Source organism: Coffea arabica, chromosome 7e (assembly GCF_036785885.1).
Source record: "Coffea arabica cultivar ET-39 chromosome 7e, Coffea Arabica ET-39 HiFi, whole genome shotgun sequence".
In the NCBI taxonomy this organism is placed as follows: domain Eukaryota; kingdom Viridiplantae; phylum Streptophyta; class Magnoliopsida; order Gentianales; family Rubiaceae; genus Coffea; species Coffea arabica.
Genome location: NC_092323.1, coordinates 18825353 through 18850483, shown reverse-complemented (window position 1 = coordinate 18850483; position 25131 = coordinate 18825353). Strand labels below are relative to the sequence as shown.

At 34.3% G+C, this 25131-nt stretch overlaps 2 protein-coding genes and 1 long non-coding RNA gene across 4 annotated transcripts; 1 reads left to right on the top strand and 2 right to left on the bottom strand.

The window, feature by feature from the left end:
* Window positions 1–263: 263 nt before the first annotated feature.
* On the bottom strand, window positions 264–7068 carry LOC113700388 (uncharacterized). Of its 2 annotated transcripts, none has more exons than XR_011818667.1 (5): window positions 5409–7068; window positions 5152–5243; window positions 1418–1611; window positions 834–1307; window positions 264–628 (listed from the first exon to the last, which is right to left on the bottom strand). It is a non-coding gene; the product is annotated as an uncharacterized lncRNA (long non-coding RNA). The 2 variants fall into 2 exon arrangements; XR_011818668.1 differs by having other exon boundaries at window positions 5152–5187.
* Window positions 1980–4911, top strand: LOC113700387 (protein LAZY 1-like). Its single transcript, XM_072059122.1, has 5 exons — window positions 1980–2018; window positions 2449–2506; window positions 3095–3846; window positions 4560–4818; window positions 4892–4911. The coding sequence occupies exons 1-5, from the start codon at window positions 1980–1982 to the stop codon at window positions 4909–4911; spliced, it is 1128 nt and encodes a 375-aa protein (XP_071915223.1).
* Window positions 7069–23115: 16047 nt separating the features above from the next.
* Window positions 23116–24905, bottom strand: LOC113701319 (aspartic proteinase nepenthesin-1-like). The gene has a single exon (XM_027221906.2). It carries the CDS (start codon window positions 24590–24592, stop codon window positions 23255–23257), a length of 1338 nt encoding a protein of 445 aa, XP_027077707.1. The 5' UTR covers window positions 24593–24905; the 3' UTR covers window positions 23116–23254.
* Window positions 24906–25131: the final 226 nt, after the last annotated feature.

Genomic DNA, 25131 nt, shown 5'->3' with positions numbered 1-25131 from the left:
AGAATTTGCCCAACTTTTTTTTATCTCTTGACTCTCATGCAATAGGATTAGGTAGTTAACTCATTATGACACCAGAAATGCGTGTGGAAAACTACTCTCCACTAGCAGCATACCTACACCAGGGGCTGTTTCCAGTGTCTGGTCGTTTCAAGAAAGAGCATATTATCAAAGATGATTTTTCCCTAATCATGCCACTATTGCTCATTCTAATTAAGTGGAAGCAACAATGGTTTCTGTCAAGGAGGAGGAGAACGCAGACGATGTGTACTGAAAAAGATGAGAAAGGCATCTTTCTCAATCTGCAGCCACTAGTCATGAAATGTTCTGTTCCCTCCTCCACATCATTAATGTCAGTTGTCAAGCCTTTTGGCATTAAACACCAACGCATTAGTACAAGATATGACAGAAGAATATTATCCCTAGTTCCATAAACGTTGAACTTTGTGCTTAATAATTCAACTCCAATACATTTGGTTAAGCATAAAATACCAAACCTGTTTAAAAAATGATTTGATAGGAGTCACTCCGTGAGATTATCGTGCTTGCAAATTGCAACCAGAAACTCCAAGGATAGCTGTTTAAGATAATAATGCATCCGTCCTCCCTCGACAGGTCGGCAACCGAAGTACTGAAAGTGGAAAAAACCACGTTGGTGCACAGCATAAATCTCTATTCAGACCATAACATAAGAGGAATATAAAATAGACACAAACAACGTGTGTATTATGGTGTTTGTGTACAATATAGAAGTATAATTAAATATACAAATAATAAACTATGGAACAATTTTCAGATACGGTAAACCGTAACTTAAAGATGAAGTTCATAAATACCATGAAGAGTTTTCTCAATGAATTGTCCCTTGATTTCAAATATTTTGCATCTGCAAACTGCATATACTCCATATCTACAGATGAATTTTGCAAACTTGTTCTTTACGTGACCAACAATCATCCAACATGTAAGAGGATCTTTGGATGGCATGGTTTATGCCGTTGCATCTAGAGCACAACATTCGTGGTTTTCCACAAAAACCAGAACCCCTACATTCTTAAGGGAATCATGACCATCAAAACCCGGGCCGCTCGCGTTTTTCTTTTCCAGGGGCTAATGACCACTTGATCTACTCTTATGGATCTTTAGTGTTACTCTCTTATGGATCTTCTCTCTACATTCTTTTTGGCTGTTGCAGTACACAAAGCTTCAAGCACATTGCATCAAGATATCCATGCTGAGTTCAGCAACACTTTCCAGTTTCCCTATAGCTGATCACTCGAATCCTATCAGTTTTAGGCATCTTCATCATCCTGCGTGAGTGTCACAGCCATATAAGAGGCAATAAACTTATTCAGTATGACACTAAATATTGCTTACTTGCAGCCCAAAAAAAAAACTTTTTTTTTTTTTTTTTGCTTACTTCTGGTCAAAAGCTACATTCCTGTCATTGCAACAACTTTTGCTCAGCTGCTTCAGCACTTTTTGTCTTAAACCATGAATTCTTTTAGTTATGAATCAAAACCATAATCAGCAGAAAAGCTACAGCATGAGACTCTTCGTTCATCAACCAAGATGTAGTGCAGGGAAGGAAGAAGTCTTGGAATAAAACTAATCCTGCAGTGCAATCCGTAAAGTAATTAGCATAATAGACCAGAGTTTCTCTTATTAATACTTCAAACATGTAATTACACCTGTTGAGATTTGTTATCAAATTTTGGCTAAGAAACTGATTTCTGAACTTAAACACCAATTAGAAATTGTTTCAGAAATTATAATATCAGGATCTCTAGATAAAACCACACAAAAATGATTCACCTGATAGTCGGCCAGTCAGATCAGATTTTAAACTCCCAGATTGTGGTCCTACTGTATAAAATATCTTTCAAGATTCAATAATCTTTTTAACCCCTGTATAACTATAAACTTGCCGCTCAAAGAAAATCTATAAACTAGCCAATTACTCTGTCTATGCCCTACCAATCATGCTGGTGCTCAGTACTGATCATTACTACATGCAGAGTGTATGCTCACACACAAAATATTGCACAATTACATCTGTTTATGACATCACATTAATTGGTTCCAAGTGGCAAAAGTTTCTTGAGTGCAAGTGCCAACTTATCAGAGGCACGGTGTACAAGATAAGAACATAGTAGTTTATATTTACTAACTTTAAATCATTCCAAGCTCCTTCTTACCAATTCATCCCAGTTTAGCATCACCAACACATGGGTCTGCAGCAACTCAACTTGGCCACATAGTACAATTTTGACAAGGAAGGCCAACAGGTTTTGTACTTTTCTCGATGTTCTCCTCTATACAGTATTATCTACCAAGACTCTTCTAGGAAAACCTAGATTTTCAGGCACAAGCAATCATGGTTACAAGATAAATCAATTCTTCCTTTTTCAAGGACTTATTCCCCTTTTTACTTCCATTTCCTCCATTCAGCTCCTTTCCAACATCAGTCAGCTTGCAGCAACCCTTCTAAAGAAGATTGACAATGAAGGTTAGCACACATTCCTTTAGATTTCCAATGTATGCGCAAAAGATTTCTGACTATATGTTTTTACAGTTACTAGGATGGATGCACCGAAAACTAAACCAAAACAGAGCAGACCCAATGATGAATTTTACAACTGGTAATTGACTCATGTTCCATTCTATGGCAATATAGCTCCAAATCAATCACAAGTTTCATCTGCATTTCCTGAATTTCTTTTCTTCCTTTTCATAGTTCTCAGATCACCAGGACTGAAAGAATTTATACAACCTAGATCAAGGATAAAAAACTGTTCAATCACATTATTTTGGCAGCTAACATCTCCCTTGGAGGATTTTTTTTTATCAGCTAGTAAACTTCTACAGAAAGACTAAAATTCCAATACTAACTGCAGGTAAGTCATAAGAACCTTATAGATCACTTATAAGGGGCTACCCCCTTCCCTAGTGCTTTTATCTTGTCTGGAACGTAAGCCAGAGAGTTGACTCTAAAAATCCAACATGTAATAGAAAACAAAATGATATAGAACCACAGAAAAGTCCTAACAATTCTTCTTAGTCCTTTCTTTTGAAACCTTCAAATTTATTGTTTCAGGAAATCCTCCTAACTGCTACTCGGCAAGGAAGCCATTTGATGAGAAGCTTTACCATGCAGAGCCCACCTATAGCTTTGCACAGTCAGGACAGCCAAGCAGGATATGTGGAAGGTTCTCAAATGAAATCAAGGGAAACGGAATTGAAGAGTCCTTCCAAGAAGACTCATCCGATGAGCTATTCCATGGTTTTCTTGCGATTGGTACTCTAGGTTTAGAATCACTAAACACAGAGCCCCCAACACCGACATTTCCAAAGCCTTTTGAAAACATGACCGACAAAGAAGTAAAGATAACCGAAGATGAACTCAAGCTAATAAACAATGAGCTAGCAAAGTTCCTTGAAGCCGAAGCCAAAGAAGTTGCTGATGAATCATCAGCAAGAAGCAGTCAAGCAAGCATCATTACCTTTAGCAACAAGCAGCATGATGAGACAGATGCAGAAGACTTGGCAGATTCAACAACTTGTCCACTGCAAACATATCTCTTTGGTTCTTCCATTGAATTGCCCGAAATGGCTGCAGTGCCAAAGAAAGAAAAGACATCACTTGAGGAGCTCTTCAGGAGAACTGACACCAGTTGTGAGAAGTCTACAAATAAGTATGATTGCACAGACTATCAACCTAAGAAAAGGCATGCTTCACACTTCATGAAGAAGATTCTGAAGAAGCTTCAGTCAACGGCAAGTAGTTGTACAACTGCTTCCGCAGAAAAAGCAACTGAATCTGAAGCTATCAAGAGGAAACTCCCTAAGGTTGGTATCATATACTAAGTGCTCTAATCATTTCCCACATTAATTGAACTTGTAAATTGTTCCTATAGCAAGGTTGCTAAGGTCAGTGCAACCCTAAAGATGGCTTTTTTCCTGTCTTATATCTCCATAACAAGCTGAGCTAAATGGGGCCAAACCTGCTCTTGCTCTTTTGGGTTCATAATTGCCTTCATAGATTTTACTTCTTTCTTCCATTTGAAAGGATTGTTCGCAAAAATAGTCTTACCTCTATGGCCCACAATTATCTCTATGACCTAAGTCATGCAAAAACTTAAATGCCTCCTGAACATGCAGAATAACTTGACATCACCAATGACCGGATCTATTTAATATGTCAGAGTCTATATTATCTGAGGCAAATGGAATTAATCATGGTGATCTAAATGATGAAAGACTCTTGGTCAACATTTAGGCAGCAATATGCACTACCTCAAACAGGTCAATATATAATAAGTGTATAAAAGTCCTATGAAGGTGGAATCACCATGTTGTGTACTTTGAGAGGTAGGATCTAAGACACCACAAATTTAAGAATCCCTAGAAGAAGATTTCAGATGAATTTCCAACAGAAAATTGGCCATTTTATAACTTACCTTACAGAAACGAAACTACAACTAGTTCACTCTTTTGTTGTGGTAACTGTAAGAGGACTGTGAACATTATGAGTTAATAATATCTCTGCATGGTCCATGCAGGTCATGAAAATCTTCCACCGAAAAGTTCATCCAGAAGGATTCACAACCAAGAAGCAGTTCATTCAAGCAGATGAAGACAAAAGCAAGAAAAACTCCAGCAAGTCCAACAATCATTATGCGGAAGACACCGGGAAAAAAAGGTCTCATAACAAGTCCGATTTAAAGAAGGAAATCTCCAAATCTGTGCTATCTTTTAAACGGGCAGACAGCGGCCGTGTAATGGTTAATAGGGAGCACTGGATCAAAACTGATGCTGACTGTAAGTTAAAAAAAAATACGTATTTATCTTGGTATGAAACATCAATCTAACTGTTGTATTGATTAAACTGCAGACTTGGTGCTGGAGCTGTAGAAGAGAAGGCTCAGAAGATGTGAAATCTATCATCTGTTCAACTATCAATAAATATAGTTCATGAGCGTGTGCCGGTAATTATGTCATTAGCTATGAGTGGTGATGCTTGAACTCAATGTAGAGAGAGAATAATGAGGGTTCTCCCTATCTCCCTGTGTGTGATACTGAAGTAAAAATGGATTGTACTACTATTATACTAAATTTCCGAAGCATTTCTGTCAAAAAGATGGTTTTTCTTACGTAAATTGTAATGCTGCAAACTCCAGGTCTTTCCTGCTGTCCAGTTGAGTTGCATCATACCAGAATTGTGCATCAAAGAAGTATGAGCTTATCTGTATTTCATTAAATATCAAAGAGGAAAAAAAATAGAAATAAAAAATAAAAAGAAGAAAGTGGATGTCCTTAATTTAATGGTATTTTATTCTAGCTGTATAAACATGATTGTTCAACTCCAGCAACATAAATAACCAATGGTTTGCTATGCTCTGTGTCCATACCTTATCCATTTACATCTCGCATAGCTCAAGTAGGCCTAAAAGCATTGCATCTATTAAACTGGAACTGGATTGCCTTTAAGTATTCCACCCATCTCCATCCTCCACGATTGAGCTACTTGGGATGGCAACTCTCTATAAATAAATCTGCATTTCTGCATTAGTCAATGCCGATAAATAGCAGCATGCAATTAGAATAGAACAAAGAACAAAGACATCCAAAATATAGTTAGCTAAGTCCCATCGAAAAACTTGTACTCACTGGATCCAAAATCTGGTATCAGAGGACTGGTATCGCTATAAGAGATAACTAGACCTATATATTAGTTCAAAAAGGAAGTATAAAGGATGATACAAGTCAAAGAAATATATTGAGAAACAAAGGAAAGGATTATTGAGGAGAAACTTCATATAATTTAAGTGTTTTGATCATAGGAAATAGGAGACTGGACTTGGGGAAAAGGAAAGCAAGACAAAGATTTACATCCTCACTACATTCCACCCAAAATTTCCACTCTCTATAAGACTATGATTTCTGTAAATTCACTTAATTGATGCTGCTAAGTCCATCTAAACTCTTATGAGCAAAACATATGACCTTGCTAATATCTTAATTTAGGAATCTAAATTAGTTCACCACATCAACACGGGACAAGTGTACAGACAATGGAATTTGAACACGTACAATTCTACCCTGCAGACCTACTTGCTAGCTAAGGTGACTACAATTTAAACTTTACATTAATGCTTTTTTTTACACAGAAAAAAAGGAGAAAGCCTTGTGCACGATATGGAACTGAAGTCCTTCGTCCACAATTGATGCAAGTATATGATGCAGCAGTGTTCTTAACAGCCAATCAAGATAAAGGAATAAAGAAAGCAAACATCTACTTAATAGAAAATATGATTAAAGGTCCGTTTGAATTGGGTGTTGCTCGTGGTGTTTCTTGGAAAAAAAAAAAAAAAAACTAACACTGTAGAAACCTCACCAACTTCCACCGCTGCCCCCTTCTCTTCTCACTCTTCCCCACCCAGGCCCACCACTGCCCTCTACTCCCTCCCGCTGCCACCCCCTCCCCTCCTTTTCTCCCCCCACCTAACCCCTACCAATTTACTCTTGATGAGCTATTAACCCTTACCAAAATAAAGTTTTAAACAAGAAATTAATGAGAGAAACTAGTCAGAAAGATAGAGAGTTCACATATAAATCTTTGTTTTTTTTGGGTGTGGGAGAGGGGGAGGGGAGGTTAAGAATGCTACAAATTGGCCAACATAATTTGAGCCAGGACTTTCTGCAAACATAATTTGGGCATCGAGATTCTTAAAAAAAAAAATTCAACGCAGAATTTTATCACATTCCAGTCAGCACATCAAATTCACAGAATTCTATCACATTCAATCGGAACCAGATATCTAAGTTGGCTACGCAGGTACGTGAGGCAAATTAAACAAATGCAAAAAATAGCTGAAATTAGGGAAGATTTTTGAAATTTCAGAAGGAAAAGAGAGGAGCTCAAAGTCCCCGCTCCTACGGTTTCTGCGGGATCGAATTCTGACGAGAGAGAGATGGATTTGAATGGAGTCTGTTGTTTGTGCGGCTTGAGATGAGGAGGAGCTTGTTAGTTGTTTTGCTGTTTAGAAATTTGAGAGCACAGGCAAAAAAAAAATGGCGCGCGCACCTCTATTTTTTTTTAAAAAAACTTTTTTAAAATTTTAGTCTTGTTATTTTTTTGGGTAAAAAGTTCATTTGAGTTTTGACCCTCAAATTTTAACAATCTATAATAATTTTAGCCATCCAATTATCATTTGTATATTTTTAGGGAAAATACCGGTTTTCATCCCCAAACTTTGGGCACAAGACACGTGTCATCCCTCATCTTTCGGGCATGACACATTTGGTGTCTGAATTAACAATTTTTGACCAAATGTCATCCTCAAACGGCAATTTAGCCAACCTTTAACGGAACCGGTCACGTGAAAATCACGTGACCGTTAAGTAAATGTGGCTATCCGAAGCAAAATCAGGTGGAAAACGACGTTGTCTTCTCTTTCCCTTTTTCTTTCACTTCAACAACTTCCTCTGACTAAGCTCCTACTGCAAATTTCTCCGAGAGTAAACCCCCTCTTCCAATTATAAATATATAATTATAATTATATAATACATATAAATATTACTTATACTAATATTTTATATAATTATAATATATATTAGATATTAAATTTAATCATTATATAACCTTATATTCATAATAATAAATATAAATATAATTATATAATTTATTAATATTATATACACATATATATTATAAGGGATAATTTCAGAAACCTCCCCTAAATTAGCTTATGGAAAAATGGGAAAATGGATAATTTATGGAGAAAAACCATAAAGAGCTGGTGTTTTATTGGAGAACTGGTTTATTTTTATTTTATCCGATAAATAAATTTATTTATGAAAAAATGAGTACTCTGTTCTTATAATAGAGAAAAGCCATAAAGAGCTGAAGTTTTATTGGAAAACGAGTTTATTTTTATTTTATTCGATAAATAAATTTATTTACGAAAAAATAGGTACTCTGTTCTTATAATGGAGGAAAGCCCTAAAGAGCTAGTCTTTTATAGGAAAGTGATACTTTACAGAAAGTGACCGCGATTTGGTTTATGAAATTATCCAAAAAAAATTTAGAATGAATTTGTTTATTTAATTAAATAATTATTATATATATTTATATAATGCATTACATAATTATAGTAATATATTATATGAGTATAAAGTATATTATATATTAATTATAATTTTTAGTATATATTAGTATATTTATAATAATAAATATAAATATAATTATATAATATATTATTACTATATACACATATATATTAAAATATATGCACATATAATATACATTTATAAATATATATATAAATATATTATTAGGATATATACTAGGGGTGGCAATTCGAGTCCAATCAGGTTGGCGGGTTGGGTCCTGACCCGACCAGCCAAAAAATCTGTTGACCCGAACTCGACCCGTCAACCCGTGACGGGTCAGTATATCTGACACGAACCCGAAAATTTTGGGTTGGCGGGTCGACCCGAAATGACCATAAAATTAATTTTAATTTATTAATTTATCACTATAAATTCTAATAAAATCAATTTCTCACAAAATTAATTACATCATCAAGTAATAAAAATTTAAATAAATAATTTCAAATCAAATCCAAAATAAATTAAACACCGTAAAAGTGTTTTATCCCAAACCAAATATAAAATAAATTAAAACGAATTATATTATTTGTCCAAATATAATAATTTTAACTTCACACAAGGTAAATAAATTCATTTAGGATTAAGTAATTAATGCCTTTGAAAAAAAAGAATGATTTAGTTTATTTAGATAAAATAATTTTTATGTTTATTAAATTATTTTTAATTTGTAAACGGGTCATATCGGGTCATATCAGGTCACCACGGGTTGACCCGAAATCAACCTGTTTTCTTTTTGGGTTCATCGGGTTCGACCCGATTCTGACCCGAACCCCCAAAACTTCAACCCAAACCCATTAATTTCGTGTTAGGTTCGTGTCGTGTTTTCGGGTCGTGTCAGAAATTGCCACCCCTAGTATATACCCTAATAACTATAATATATTTAGGGTAATAACTATAATAACTATACCCTAATAACTATAATATATTTATATATATATATATTTATAAATGTATATTATATGTGCATATATTTATAATATATATGTGTATATAGTAATAATATATTATATAATTATAATTATATTTATTATTATAAATATACTAATATATACTAAAAATTATAATTAATATATAATACACTTTATAATCATATAATATATTAGTATAATTAATATTTATATATATTATATAGTTATAATTATATATTTTATAATAATATTAGTATAATTATATAATGTATTATATAAATATATATTATAATTATTTAATTAAATAAACATATTCATTCTAAATTTTTTTTGGGATAATTTCATAAACCAAATCGCGGTCACTTTCTATAAAGTATCACTTTCTCATAAACGACCAGTTCTTTATGGCTTTCCTCCATTATAAGAACAGAGTACCCATTTTCCCATAAACAAATTTATTTATCGGATAAAATAAAAATAAACCCATTTTTCAATAAACACCAGCTCTTTATGGCTTTCCTCCATTAGAAGAATACAGTATCCATTTTTTCATAAACAAATTTATTTATCAGATAAAATAAAAATAAACCCGTTCTCCAATAAAACACCAGCTCTTTATGGCTTTCCTCCATAAATTATCCATTTTCCCATTTTTCCATAAGCTAATTAAGGGGAGGTTTCTGAAATTATCCCTTATAATATATATGTGTATATAATATTAATAAATTATATAATTATAATTATATTTATTATTATGAATATAATGTTATATAATGATTAAATTTAATATCTAATATACATTATAATTATATAAAATATTAGTATAAGTAATATTTATATGTATTATATAATTATAATTATATATTTATAATTGGAAGATACTCTCGGAGAAATTTGCAGTAGGAGCTTAGTCTTGGAAATTTGCAGAGGAAGTTGTTGAAGTGAAAGAAAAAGGGAAAGTGAAGACAACGTCATTTTCCACCTGATTTTGCTTCGGATAGCCACATTTACTTAACGGTCACGTGATTTTCACGTGACCGGTTCCGTTAAAGGTTGGCTAAATTGCCGTCTGAGGATGACATTTGGTCAAAAATTGTTAATTCAGACACCAAATATATCATGCCCGAAAGATGAGGGACGCAATGTGTTTTGTACCCAAAATTTGGGGATGAAAACCGGTATTTTCCCTATTTTTAGACCATGAACTATTAAAACCATATGCTTATGAGTTATGGCCCTTCCATCAATTTGAAACCGTTAACCTAGTGGAACTAGGTCAAGCGTTAACTCTAATTAGTGGAACTAGCTCAAAACGATATCATTTTGAACTTCTTTTTTCTCAATCAAGTCTTAACCACTGCAATTATTTACTCTTGTTATTTTATCATTGTCGAAATTTGATCAAATTATAGCCTTTCGATTTTCCCATAGAGTTCAAATTTATGCTTAATGAATTTAAGTAATCAAGAATAGATCTGAAGTCAAATTAATGTGGTAGTCCTATCGTAATTTTACACATCATTCACCAATTTTTTTGAATTTTATACCAAAATGTTCCTTCAAGTGTTGAGAGTTCAAATCAACAAAGTTTTGGCATGAAATACTTCAAACATTTCTGATTCAACTTTGCACTATCTTAAGTTTTCCCAGTTAATTCAAACCCAATAGGTGTCAAATTTTTCAATACTTTTATGCAGATAAACTACACATGTCATTAAGATTCTAGATATACGAATTATTTATCCTAATTAACTTTAAATTAAAAACCCTAATTTGGAGTTGTTTCATTTACTATTTCAACATGAAAACTTTCTATTTTGCTTCGTTCATTACACGTTATGCTTTTTTGTCAATTTAAACTCCTCAAACTGAGAGAAGGAATACAAGTATGCATTTAGGAGCCAAAAGTATACAACTAAGAGTTAAAGGATTAACAATATAAAATCATTAAAGTTTGAGCGCCAAAGAGGCTTTTGATCTTATTTTTTTTTTTAGTAATAAAATTGTATAGTTTTGCACATTAACACATGACCCCTTAATATTTTAAAACATTGACATAAGCCCTTTGTAATTTTATGTAAAATAGATAATTACCGAAAAGCAACCTATAAATAAGGGTGGCAACAAGAGCACCCGCCCCACGGGGGTAGAAATGGGGTGGGGTAGGGGGAGAAAATCCCCCCCCCCCACCTAAAACGGGGTGAGGAGCGGGGCAACATGCAATCGCCCCGTCCCACACATACAAAAAAATTACATATATATATTTCCAAATGTATATATAGTACATATATATACACAATATAATAATTTAGTTATAATCCAATTCTTTATATTTAATAATATAATTGTGAACATACAATTGTGACTTGGTCCTATTATATCTTAGCCGGATGTTTTAATGTCAATTTCATGGTATTGACAGGTTGCTAATCGTCTTTAGTTATTAGTATTTGCAACTCGTTGAATGGTTTAAGGTTGAGTACTTGACCATATTTTTATTGAATATTTTGAAATAGAATAAATGATAAAATTGTCTCATAGATAAGTAGATTGTTCAATATAGTATGTTGATTTCTTCTCCTGCAGGGGAAATGGGGTAGGGGAGGGGGGTGGGGGACAAAGGGAGTTATTTGACAATGGGCGGGGGGTGGGGGATCCTTCACCGCCCTAATCCCACCCCATTGCCACCCTTACCTACATATCATTGTTAGCTAAAATGTTTGTACCATCCTTACTTAGGTACTAATAGAATGAGTATCAAACTACTATGCATATAATCCTGAGGGGATTATGTCCATATATGCAAAATCATAAAGGGATTACGTGGATACTTTTGCAAAACCATAGGGGAGGTTAAGTTGATATTATAATGTTACCATGCATTTTGTGGAGTGTGTTTGGAACAATTGCCATAGCCAAAGGTAATTTCTGTCTATTTTTCGTTTTACATAAAATCCTAAGGGAGTTATTTTAAAATTTTAAAATGTTAAGAGAGTGATATAATAATATGCAAAATCTCAAGAAGTTATTAGTAATTTACTTGTTTTTCCCAAACACGAATTTAGTAATCCAAGTAATTCAAACACAAGTTCCGTTTTGTCAATTGAACTGAATAAAAACCCAAGATCCAACTTACCCAACCTAACCTTTTTAAATTACTAATTAGGTTTGATGGGTTATTGGGTTTGGCTTAAGCCTTAAACTTTAGTACAAAATTGTGACAAAATTGTCAAAGTTAGTCATTTGTCGAAAGCCAACAAGGGAGTCATGTAAGGAGTAAAATTCTCAAAATAGTGCTTGTTTTCAAAAAGGAAACATAGGGATGGTAATTGAAGCAAGTGCCCCGCGGGAAATTAATGGGGAAGGGCATCAATTTCTCTCCCCAGTTAAAAAACGGGGCAAGGGAAGTATACCTCCACCCTATCTCTGATCCCATCACCCACCTAAACATAAATTGTTTATACTAACTATATATTTATACTAATATAAATTGTTGATTAGTTATACTAATATATTTATACTAATATATATACATATAATAGTGTTAGTTATAATAATTATATATTTATACTAATATAAATTGTTGATTAGTTATACTAATATGTTTATACTAAATTCCAAATTACACTTTTTACTAATTAAATGTGCCCACAAGGGAGGTGGACGGGACGGGGACAAGACGGGAGGAGCAGGTGCTAGGGGGCGGGGTGGGGGCGGGGGATTGTTTGGGCAATGAAACTTCTCCTACCCCACTCCCACCCTATTGCCATTTCTATTAAAACAACACATTCATTTAAAAGATAAATTCAGAGTTTTTTAAAAGAAAATCCTACTCTAAGCTATGTACGATTTATATGATAGATAGATAAATACAAACTAAATGATGGTCCACCTTCTTGATGTTAGGAAGTCATATATTTATATCTATCACTTAGACATGTTGTAATCTTAATTTAGTTATTTTTGTAGGTGACCTTTTTTCTTAAAAAAAATAGATGCCTAGTAAATAGAAGAATGCATAGTCGTGATTTTAATTTAGTCATTTTCTATAGGTGACCTTTTCTTAAAAAAAGTGGATGCCCAGTAAATAGAAGAATGCATAGTCATGATTTTAGTTTAGTCATTTTTTGTGGGTGAACCTTTTTTAAAAACGGATGCCTGATAAATAGAAGAATGCATTTGTAGATGTGTCTTTTCAGGAAATATTGCATTTACTACATGCATTTTCAGCCTTTGGGAAGGGTTTGAAATGCACCAGTATTTTTTTTTAGAGTAAGTATGAGGTCTCGAATCCAAAACTTTTCACTTACATTCCCTCTTCCCGTGCTACCCAACCTATCCCTCCCGACCTACTTTTTGGAGTTATATTGAAAAAATGTCACTTCTTGAGAATTTACCCGTCATGTAAGTAGGGCACATTAAAAAAAATATGAAAAAAAAGTAATTAGAAGATTGAAAACTTTTAAGTAGGTGTTTTTTTTTTTTGAAAAATTTGTAGATAAGGTATGGGTTGGTATTCACGAATTAAATTAATTAAAAAATATATTACTAAATTACCCTCGTAATAATGTGTACTCTATTGAATAGAAACATGCACCTCAACAAATAAAAATATATACTTTGGTTAATATAAGTGTACATCCAAATGTGCACATTTAAATCGCAAAAGGTGCACATATATGCTCGATTGCGCACATACGATGTATGTGCACGTGTATGTGCAAATAAGGGTAAATTAGTTAGTATTTCACTAGCAACAAAAGTATTTGAATAGTAACCTATACTTCATTTCAAAAAAAAAAAAAACTAATATCTTATTGCCAAAATTTCTTAAAACTTACACCCCATTTATGGCTGTTCAATCTTTCTGTTCTCTTTTCCCAATTTTCCCTTAGTAAAATGCCGAATTTGCTCACTTAAAAGTTTTCACCTACTTAATGGGTTGAATGGGCTTTAACAAATGCTAAATTTGACCAATTTAGTTGGGAGTTTTCCATCCATTTCTTCATGTTGGTTGAAGTCACGAGTCTTATCATTTTGGAATTTATAGGGGTGGTTTGACTTTCGCACAAACCAGATTTTACCCCACAATTAATTATGTGCCAAGCTTGAGCCTTATTAGGTTTAACCCAAATACCCAATGGAGGCCCAACCCATTTAACAATATCGCATAAGTTAAATTTACATGTTAAAAATTAATCCCAATGTTTAAGATTTTTTTTTTTTTGTGAAATAACTCGGTATCTTTTAACAAATGGTTTTAATATTAATGCACAAATTTTATAATCATAGTAACTACATAAATTTATTTTGTTTTCTCCCTTATATATTTATTAGAAACGCCTAAAAATTTTGAAATATATATTCAAGAAAATTACCTACCTTGTCCTTGAACGATAAAGTTATACAGTTTGGCCCTTTAACTATGAAGTGTGTCACATTGCACTTTGAACCTAGTCTGTTTTTTAGGATATTTTTGAAAAATTTTACTGTAGCAGACTAGCAGTGTATATGAAAAATTTTTACTATAAAATTTTTTGAAATATTTGATATATTGTATGAATGAGATGTTTTTTGAATTATTAAGTATTACTATAACATTGTATTTGAAAAATTTGTTTTTGAAAAAATGGCCAATCCAAACAAACTTTTGGCACATGTAGTTTTGATCCACATAAACCATGATGTAGTTTTGATCTTCTTCTTCTTCTGCAAATTATGTGTGGCAACTTCTGCGATTGTTAATCATCCATCAATGATTGTTGACCGCTTTTGATTGATTGTTGTTCATTACTATTCTATCACAAAATTTCGATGAAATTACACCCGTTGATCCCTTTTTTCCCATAGAGATCGATTGAGTGTTCAATCTTTAAAGAATGTCGCTAGGTAATATTAGGCTAAAGTCAATGATGGTAATTCTATCATCACTTTCAAATGATTCACCAATTGTTTTGAATCTTAGACAAAAACACTCATCGAGGAGGAAATTCAAATCAACAAGAATTTTAGTACAAATTTTCACGCCATATATAACTTTGTGTAAATTCAACTGTTTCTAGCTATTGCAAGCCTCATTCCAGACCCTGGCTCTCACCATGGCGAAAAATGACAATAATAAATCTTAATATTTCAGAAAATTATATGATTGCAAATTTTGCTTATTCCATACGAAACTCGTAATGTATCCCGGCTATAATGTTCTAAACTAAATATTAAAATTACAATCTACAAAGTTATAATTCTTTAGGTTTCCTTCTTTATCATCCAATCCTCCGATGTTTGATCTCTCTTACTTAAGAAGATAAACAAATTAAAAACTGATAATATGAGTTTAGACCTAGTGAGGTTTGGCTTGTAAAACATTTAGCTTTCCAAAAATTGCTTGCGAAAGAATATTATTATATCATCGTAAACACAGCCTAATGGTAACCTTAATTGTTACACGAATAATTTCAACAATCAACACCTTTACGTAAAAGGGCCAAATAAATAATTTAACACGTGTGAGAAGGATAAATGATAGAAAATGGCAAGCTGTCCAATCAAATTCAATTCACTGGAGTGGCTGAAGGAAACTTGTTCGTGAATTCCCAGCTAGCATTCATCGGATTCAGAGCTGTTCTATTTTTTTTTTTTTTTTTTTTATGTTGTTGTTTCTATTTCCCTTTTAGTGGAGTAAGCGACCAGCTCATGTTGAGCATTGTTCCAGCTAGTATTGTGGTTGTTTACTAGTTTGTTTAGATGTTTGGTTCCTTGATTGGTTAGTAGTTAAGTATGTTAGTCGATTACTTAGTGTGGTAAGGCTAGTGTTACAATTCGGCCACTTTAGGAAGTTGTAAGCCGATTAGTTTCATTATTCTAATTACATTAGGAGTCGAGTCTTGTAAGCCTATAAAAAGACATCAATTTCATTCAATAAAGGGAGATTATGTTATTTTGGCAGAAACTTCGTTTCTTGAGAGTGCTCTCTCTTGGTTCAATGAGCCCTCCTTGAACGGTTAGAATTGTCTAGCATTCACTCAACTTAACAATCAAGAATATCATCCTTGATTGTGACGCCTTTTAATAAATTCCTAGAGTTCGCTAGTTCATTTGATTGTGGGTCAAGAAAGTTCGCAATCATAAGGATTAGAGGGTCCGAAATAGGAAATTTCACCCAATTCAAACATGTGAATATCACCATCGATCTGGGGTTCATAGTCGCGAATTTCGTCATCAACAGAATTCATATCAGCTGATATAACAAAACACAAGAATGACACAAAACACAAAACAAGAAAGGGATATGACCTGAAAAATCACCAACTAACTCTGATACCAGCTGTGAAATCCTTGAACCATTGGGAAAGGGGGATTGAACTAGACCTGTTTCAAGATAAATCAGTCCAAAATAAATTCCAGATTGCGACAGTCACACGAACAAAGTCAAGAAACTAAAATCGTGTCACTTGGTCCAACAGTCTTGCGTCAAGTCTTTAGTTTTTTTTTTATTTGTGCCCTTATTTTTATTTCTTTTTCCAGTAATTTCCAATCCAAATTCAATTTTCCAGATTACACAAGTCACAAGTAGTCACAACTAGAGTCGGTTAACTTCGTTTCTAGTAGTTCTTGCGTCAAGTTGTTTCCGAGTTGTTAGGCTGATAAAATCTACCATTCTTAGTTAATTTCAGTCACCAATCCCTGTATAGCAGGCCCAAAAATAGCCAATTTTCAGACCACTACCAGAAGACTACCTCTTATAAGGCGTGGGCACGTCAACATAGTCATTTGACAACCAAATGAACTGAGTGAAGTACCACAACTTGAGTTGGTTTTTGCTGTTAAGTTGGTTGATATTCTTGACGAAAGATTCTGATTTCTTCCAGTGGGATAATCTAAGGCCTTGAGAGCTATTTGGTGAGAATACTAGAATGATCATACTTGAGTGATACACGAGTGACGAGTATATATATATATATATATATATGAACTTGTGTATTGTGAGGAATTTCTTTCTTTGCTAACCATTTTTACAGATCATGTAATCATGCCTAGTGGAGTTGCATCCTGTTCATAAAATCAAAAACTCTTGAGGAACGAGCCTCTCAAGAGGAGGCGTTCCAAGCAGTCTAGCTCCGAGCATTCACAACATGAGTTTCGTTCACTTCGGGAGGAGATGGATCGCTACTGTGCCTTATGCGCATATGACAGATATAAGCGTACTTGTGATGAGTATGAAGAGGAACAAAAGCGGTTGTGTCGAGCCTCTAAGAAGAGTTCATCCTCAACCAAAAGAGTTTCATCTAAAGAGTATCATGACAAACAAGTCATGGAACCTAAGAATTCTGGAATTGAGTCAAGGCCTCGTGAACCAAGGGATGACATTCGAAGTTGGACTGAAGGATTGGTTGAATCTATGATGGGAGAAATTAGACAAGTGCTGAATTCATACTTCGAACAAAATAATCATGTTTCAACTGATGGTAATAAAAGAGATGTTCATTCCAATCCACCATTGATTGAAGAAGTATCAATGAATACTAGCAATGAACATGAGCTTGAAAAACTTGAAGTTTCACCTACTCTAGTTAGTTGTTGTGAGCTAGTAGAGAAGGAATTGTGTGAGAATGAGCTAGAAAAAGAGAATGAAAAATTAAGTAAGATGAGTGAGCAATGGATCGAAAAGAATAGAGTGGAACAAGACAAAAATAATTCGGCCTTAGTGAGAAGTAAAAAGGGAAATTAACCATGCTTGCAAAAGTCGAGTGTGTGACAGTTTTGTTTTCTAACAAGCTAACATGTGTTTTGTTTAGTATTTTTTCTTTTGTGCTGGTTAAGCAAGGGGAAATTGAGTTGATCATTGCATGTTCTATTCCTAAATCCATTGGAAAATTTCATAGCTTACATGGAGTTTGTCTTGTAGGTGTTAAGTCTACTTGTTATCAATTCCTGGAATCGGTTGAGTTCAAATCTGCTCACGCCAATAGCAAGTTCTTTCGAGCTCATCTTGAAGGGAAAATTCCAGATTTTGACTCTCATTCTTTAACTTTGGGTGGTAAAGCTATCCAACCATTTCCAGATTTATCTTGTGCAATGCAATCGGATTTCATGCTTGTTCCAGCTGAATTTGATGTCCCAAAACTAGCAGCAGTCCATGGTTTTTTCAGTTTCCATTCATCTGTTGAATTGGGTCATTCGTTGCCCTTAACTTCTTCATTGCCGTATGAGTGTTCGTGTGAAGTTATTGCTGCCAATTCTTTCATGTTGCTGTTAACAAGAGCTAAAGTTGATGCACCAATTGTGAGTATCTATCACTTGCGCAAACGACATGCGATTTGGCTAGTTTTTCTCAAGCTGCTTACAACGTTTTTGGTGTCCAAGCTATTTGAGAACAAATCTTCTTCAAGAGGAGAGGAATGATAGAAATGGCAAGCTGTCCAATCAAATTCAATTCACTGGAGTGGCTAAAGAAAACTTGTTCGTGAGCTCGTGAATTCCCAGCTTGCATTCATCGAATTTTGAGTTGTTCTAGTTTTTTTTATGTCGTTGTTTCTATTTCCCTTTTAGTGGAATAAGCGACCAGCTCATGTTGAGCATAGGTCCAGCTAGTATTGTGGTTGTTTACTAGTTTGTTTAGACATTTGGTTCCTTGGTTGGTTAGCAGTTGATTATGTTAGTTAGTCGATTACTTAGTGTGGTAAGACTAGTGTTACAATTCGGCCACTTTAGGAAGTTGTAAGCCGATTAGTTTCATTATTCTAATTAGATTAGGAGTCAAAGTCTTGTAAGCCTATAAAAAAGCATCAATTTCGTTCAATAAAGGGAGATTACGTCAATTTGGCAGAAATTTCATTTCTTGAGAGTGCTCTCTCTTGGCTCAACGAGCCCTTCTTGAACGGCTAGAATTATCTAGCGTTCACTCAGTTTATCAATCAAGAATATTATCCTTGATTATGACATTTTCTAACAAATTTCTAGAGTTCTCTAGTTCGTTTAATTGTGGTCAAGAAGGTTTGCAATCACGGGGATTAGAGAGGTCCTGAGTAGAAAATTCAACCCATTTCAAACCTGTGAATATCACTATCTATCCGGGGTTCATAGTCGTGAATTTTGTCATCAACGGAATTAGTATCAGAAATATATATATTGATATAGGCTATAGAGGTGATCCTCACTTTTTCTTTGGATGTAGCTCCAAGGACTGACACGGGCTCTAAAGGTTGTTCTCGCCCTTTCTTGATTGGTGCATACTGCTCTGCATAATTAATAACTCCAAAGACAGCTCAAACTCCAAAATGTATAACAATCTCCAACTTTGAACCTTTGTCATTTATATATCCAAACTTCACGTGGCCACAACAACACAAATGTTCTTGAGAAACCCAAAAAACTGACGTCACACATGCATAAGTTATTGATTTTTTATTTTTTATTTTTTTTTGTCAACACAGGGATGTCCGGGTCAATCTTTACGGGGCCCGACTAATTCCCTGCGGTCCGGGAGAGGAGGTCCCACTCCACACCGAGCACGTTAACAGCGGGACTCGAACCCTAGACAAGCTAGGAAGGTCGCCATACCCTAAGGAGGGGGAGCGGACCGCTCGAGCTATCCCCTGGGGGCGGATGACCAGCCACGTAAAGTGACAAGTTTGTGGGAGGCAGGGATTGAACCCTGAACTCCAGCATCACCAAAGAGGGTGATGACCACTGGATCACTGGCATAAGTTATTGATCGTACGTTCTCACTAATTAGTGTATAGCAAAGCCATGGCAGCAAGATTGTTTCGACCATACCCGTTGCCGGCTCGACATATCTAACTTACACATGGCAGGAGCCACTTCTCCCTAGTAGAAATGGCAAAAGAGGTATTATTTTACATGATTTTATATTTAAGTTTGATTCTCAAGCACTGAGATTTTTGGCATAACATATCCTAATTTTAGCATAAATCTTTTATGCATGGTTAGTTAGATATTTTTTTACGTCAACAAGATTAGATACATGTCACGTCACGTGTGCAAAAAAATGAATTTCAAATTTCAATAAAGATTATATAACATTCATTTAAACCTATTAGTGTAACAATAATCTTATACATACTGACAATACATAAAAAATTAATCCTTAATTTTATGTTTTTTTTTCAAAACTCATTTGGAGACAAGGTATTTTGGTTTCACAATAAATTGCAAAACTAAATCGGTGGGCAGTCAATACCCAGAGGATAGTAAAAAATTACTGGCAACTAATTTTGGTAAGGAACGTAGACATCTTTTGGCTTACTATTAGGGCTCTTTAGGCCATTCATGAACAAATTTAACTTTAAAGTAGCGGAGTTGAATGGGACCAGCAAGTGCTATCACACCTCCCTCTGCACACAAAAAGGTAATTTTGTTAAATCTTCTCGCAAACCACCCCATTAATTTTATTTTTTGTAAAAAGGTAATATAATTCTTTCTCCACTTCAAATATATTTTGATTATTCGAATCCTGGATCTGACAATTGGGAGTAGAAAAGATGTGAGGAGGGATGAAAGGTAATATATATTCAACAAATTTAATCGTATAATTAAGGATAGATTGGAAACATTAAAGAGTGATATGGTATACTTATACCACACAGTGACACTCTCCTATTATATATTAGATATATTGTATACATGTTGGGATTAACCGCCATTACTAGTAGATAAGCATTTGGCCAAAATAACTGCCAAAGCCCTTATAGAGAAAAAAAATTAAGAAATGACAGCAAAACTGGATGAATATTTAGGTAAAGATCATCATAACTTTGAAATTGTATAACTAGTATTTTATCCCATGCATTAGCACAATTTTTTAAAATTAGTTGTGAACTTGTGCAAGTATGAATAATTCAATAAAAAGATATTAAAAGTTATTCTTACATGCTTAATTTATAAATTAATGCATTATAAGTTTTCAACTATCATATCAATTTTTTAAAAACTTCTATATGTTTATTATAATATAATAATATACATTAAATACTGCAAGGCATATCAGATCATTGATAGACATTAATTGAGATAATTATTAAAGGTTTACAATGATTTTAATTAAACCTTGAAGTATATGTTTTGTTTTCAGTTAATTATAAAAGATACAATAACCTATTTTCTCATGAATGAATAATTAATTAGTTTCTAGCAATGTTAGCGAATATACTAATGTAGCAATTAAAATCACACTAAGTAAAGTTATTCCATTGAGAATAACAAGGTTCAAATATATCAAAACAGATAAACAAAATTTTATTTGCAGAAGGAGAAAGCATAATGAAAAATTAAATCAAATTTATTTTTAAAAAATAAAAGTTGTTAGAAGAGGGAGAAACTATAAGAAAATTTAACTAGAAAATAGTTGAATACAAAAATGAGTAGAACCCAATTATCCAAATAACCCATCGATTCTCTTCAAGTAGGCCTGCTACCCAGGAGAGGAAAAATGGCCATTTAGATTTGGTGTTTTTATATATTTTCTCTGTGTTATAGGTTACTTCATCCATGCATATAGGACTAGTTTTCTTTTAACCATACTTAGCATCATACAGGTGATGTGATCTTATACCTTTTTTCAATATTTCTGTATGACAATATTCCAACTGATTCAATTATATAATCGTTGCATCGATCAATTATTTTGAAAAGAACTAGTGGCATAATTAAGCACCTGCTTTTACTCCGTAATAATTTTCTTTAAGACCAGAGGGAACTACTATGTTTTAAACATTACGTAAACCTAGAGTTAGACAATTCTATTCTGTGAATCCAATTTGCTTCACCTTTAGGAAGATCAACAAACATAACATTCTTGGCCACACTGATTACTTTCCTTGTAGTTTGAGTTGACAGAATATTTCGCAAAGCAATTGTTTTGTTCAATTTGGAAATGATGTACCAAAACAAGAAAAAGTATATTAAATTTCATTCAGAAAATGTTTCTGATTTTAAATCTCCTGTCGCATGTTATGATGGAATTATATTATACAAAAAGCAAAGATTTTTCTTTTTAAATATTTTTTTAATTTATAATAAGAAATTTTGAGGATTGAAAAATATATGATTCATAGAATCCACTTTGTATGCTTCACTTTTGTTTTCATTAATTAGGTAAAAAAAAAACAAACTAATTAAGTACCTCTGAGTTCTACCACTTTGAATTTTCATACCAAATTAGTATGTCCCAAGAAATAGTTAAATCTAAAAAATAAGAAAGGGAGTGTATGAATCTAATAGTTGAATCCAAATGTCCTAGTCTAAATGATTACACTTGCGAATGGTCTTGGCTTGGAAGTAACAGATCTCTTTCATTCTACTTCTGTAGTTTTTGTCATTGGCTCCACAAATTGCTGCCTTGGGAGTATATGACGAAAAATTTTGTGGCAATCAACCTAGAACCCAACAATTAGTGACTATACCCGTACGCAAATAGTGTTGTTTTAGGTCACATTTCGTTTTCGCTATCTACTAATACTTTAATTCTAATATTGGCAATTGTAGTTAGGCAGTTGAGCAACCAATTCTTTGAGTAGGGTTGAGAAACAATATAATTTCTATTAACAGAATATACTTGTTGTATAGGCTGGTGGGAGTAGGAAAGACCAAGGGAAAAATTAAATTTTTTAGGTGAGTAAACTTATGATTTTAGCCCATTCTTCTCCATTTGTATGTTTTTTTTTTCCACTACTCATTTTCTTTCTTTTTCGTTTTTGTACCTTTTGGAGACGGTCATTCTGGCAAAACAAGGTTAAGATTAAAGACAAAAACATCTAGCAATAATTAGAATATATATAAATTTTGCTAACAGGTGCCTATTGGGCACTCGTTAACAGATTTAAATTTGATCCGATAACCATGTATACATACACGCACACCAACAATTACTAACTTCCTTTACATTTATACATTTTTCCCAATTAACTTATATTTATATAGAGTGTTCAACTCATTAATGTGGGATGGTTTTGAGTCTATGTACGTGCAATGAACATTGGAATGGACTATATATAAACAGAACTTGATTAATAACTCATTAAAAGAAAATTCAACTTTGTAATTTCATTGAGCTGATCAGAAACTACAAGGTCATCAAGGTAAAGTCATTAATTTGGCCACACAAGCAGCAAATGCAAGTATATTGAGGAGGACACCAATAAATTGCAAAGAGCTGTTCACAATTGATTGCACTTTGTTGGGATGAATGACAAAGTCTCCTTCTGGAGATCATGAAGCAATAAGTAGTTTTGCTGCTGAACATTGCCAAAAATTGACATTCCACTTGAACTTCCCATTGCCAAGCATGCTAGACCCACGCTTGAATCGGCAATCATGTAATTTTCACCTGGTAAATCCACATCTGCACCCTTGAAATGGAAAACCAACTTTGGAACTTCAATGTCACTTGCATCTGATGGCAATGTGAAACAAAGGTCAAGCCCTGATGTGCCTGATTTGTCCACTGGAAGTTTCATCTGAGAAGTGAACTCTTTCTTGACTAGATCAAACGCACTTTTCTCCAAATAAGTGAGTGTAGTCCCGGAGTCAATGATAATGCCTCCACTTCCATCGCTATTGAGTGCAAAAGTAGATTTCTTGATAGGTAAGCGAGTGCCACCAACTGTAATCCCTTCAAGGGAAAGATAGTAAAATGATGGTTGTGATGGATTTACCACTAAAGGCGTGGTTCTACTTGCCGTGTCCGAGTTGTTGGCATTAGCCAAAGATCCCATTAGAAGAGTGCTAGTGCTGCTATCATCAATGGAAGTTAGGCAATAGGAGAACTTTGGTTCATCAAGTTGAGATACAAGCGATAATGGACCGCGGCCTAATCCCACCAGACCAGCTCCTTGGCCGAATCCGCTACCTTCATTATCTTCACCGCAGCCAAATGCAACTTTTGGGACAGAAACTTCACCAAATGTAAAGGTTTCAGCAGCCATAACTCCTTGGGTGGTGGAATAATCCCCATAAGTGTAGAGATACTCGCATCCATCAGTACCACAAGAGGACATTGGCAATGCTTCACACAGGCTGCTAGAGCATGAAAGTGTGGAAAATGAAGATGACTTCCTGGGATCAAAGATTGGTGTAGATTGATCAAAACACTGCTGGCAAGGCTTGCATTGAGTCCAAATCAGGTCACTTCCAGTGTCCATTATGGCTGAATAAGCAGTTGATGGCGTCCCCATGGACAACTGCATGAGAAACTCTCCATTTCCAGGATGAACTGAAGATTTGACATCATGATCTGATTCAGCTAATGCCATAGCACTAAGCCTGTTCAACCTTTGTCGTCCACGCTTCATTGCACGCTGCAAGAGCTCAAATTTTGTCAGATTACTTCCTGAATCGACATGTTTGAGAGTTACCTGAAATCCTGTTGCCTTCTGCACTTTTTCATCCTTCATAATTGCATTTCTTGAAGTGGAAAATGTCGGTGTAACGAATAAAATTGCCACTGCTAGTACTACTAATACCACGGACGAAAAAGCCTGTTGAAATGAAGCCATTTTCTTTGTTTGCTGCTCAAGTGTCTAAGTTGGGTATTGTACAGAAGCTAAACACAAAACCTGCTACTTATATAGTACTTATTGACGGAAAAATGTGGGATGACAAAGAACGCAATCTATCCAAGAATTTCCTGAAAATCAGGAACTGGCGGAATGGATGATCCCCCGGAAAAGGCTGAGGCAGGACTGAGATAAAAGTGGCATCTGGGCAATAAAAAGCAAATCTGGGCTAAATCAACTCCTGAAGAGGATGAAATATTACAGCAGCTTTCACTCAAATTAACCTGGTCTTATGGATGGCTGTTGAAGGAAGAGGAGAAATACACTTCTTGAAGAACTCTTTCAATTTTAGTATGAAGCAATCCCACGTCTTAGAACATGCTTTTCTCCACCAACTTAGGTGACACATCTCAACTATTTGATTGACCCAAGCAAGAAGAACATCAAAGTTATTAACCTACCACACCTTGTCTGTAGAGACCACTAGCCTAATGATAATTATAAAGGTCAAGTATTGTAATGATGACTTTTGCCTAAGA

What these genes read in the sequence shown, in the direction of transcription:
- LOC113700387 (XM_072059122.1), top strand. Translation starts at nt 1,980, where the DNA reads ATGCTGGTGCTCAGTACTGATCATTACTACATGCAGAGT. An exon ending in AAAGAAGATTGACAATGAAG is followed by an intron (nt 2,507 to 3,094) that starts GTTAGCACACAT and finishes TTATTGTTTCAG; the next exon opens with GAAATCCTCCTAACTGCTAC. An exon ending in TCAAGAGGAAACTCCCTAAG is followed by an intron (nt 3,847 to 4,559) that starts GTTGGTATCATA and finishes TGGTCCATGCAG; the next exon opens with GTCATGAAAATCTTCCACCG.
- LOC113701319 (XM_027221906.2), bottom strand. Translation starts at nt 24,592, where the DNA reads ATGGCTTCATTTCAACAGGCTTTTTCGTCCGTGGTATTAGTAGTACTA.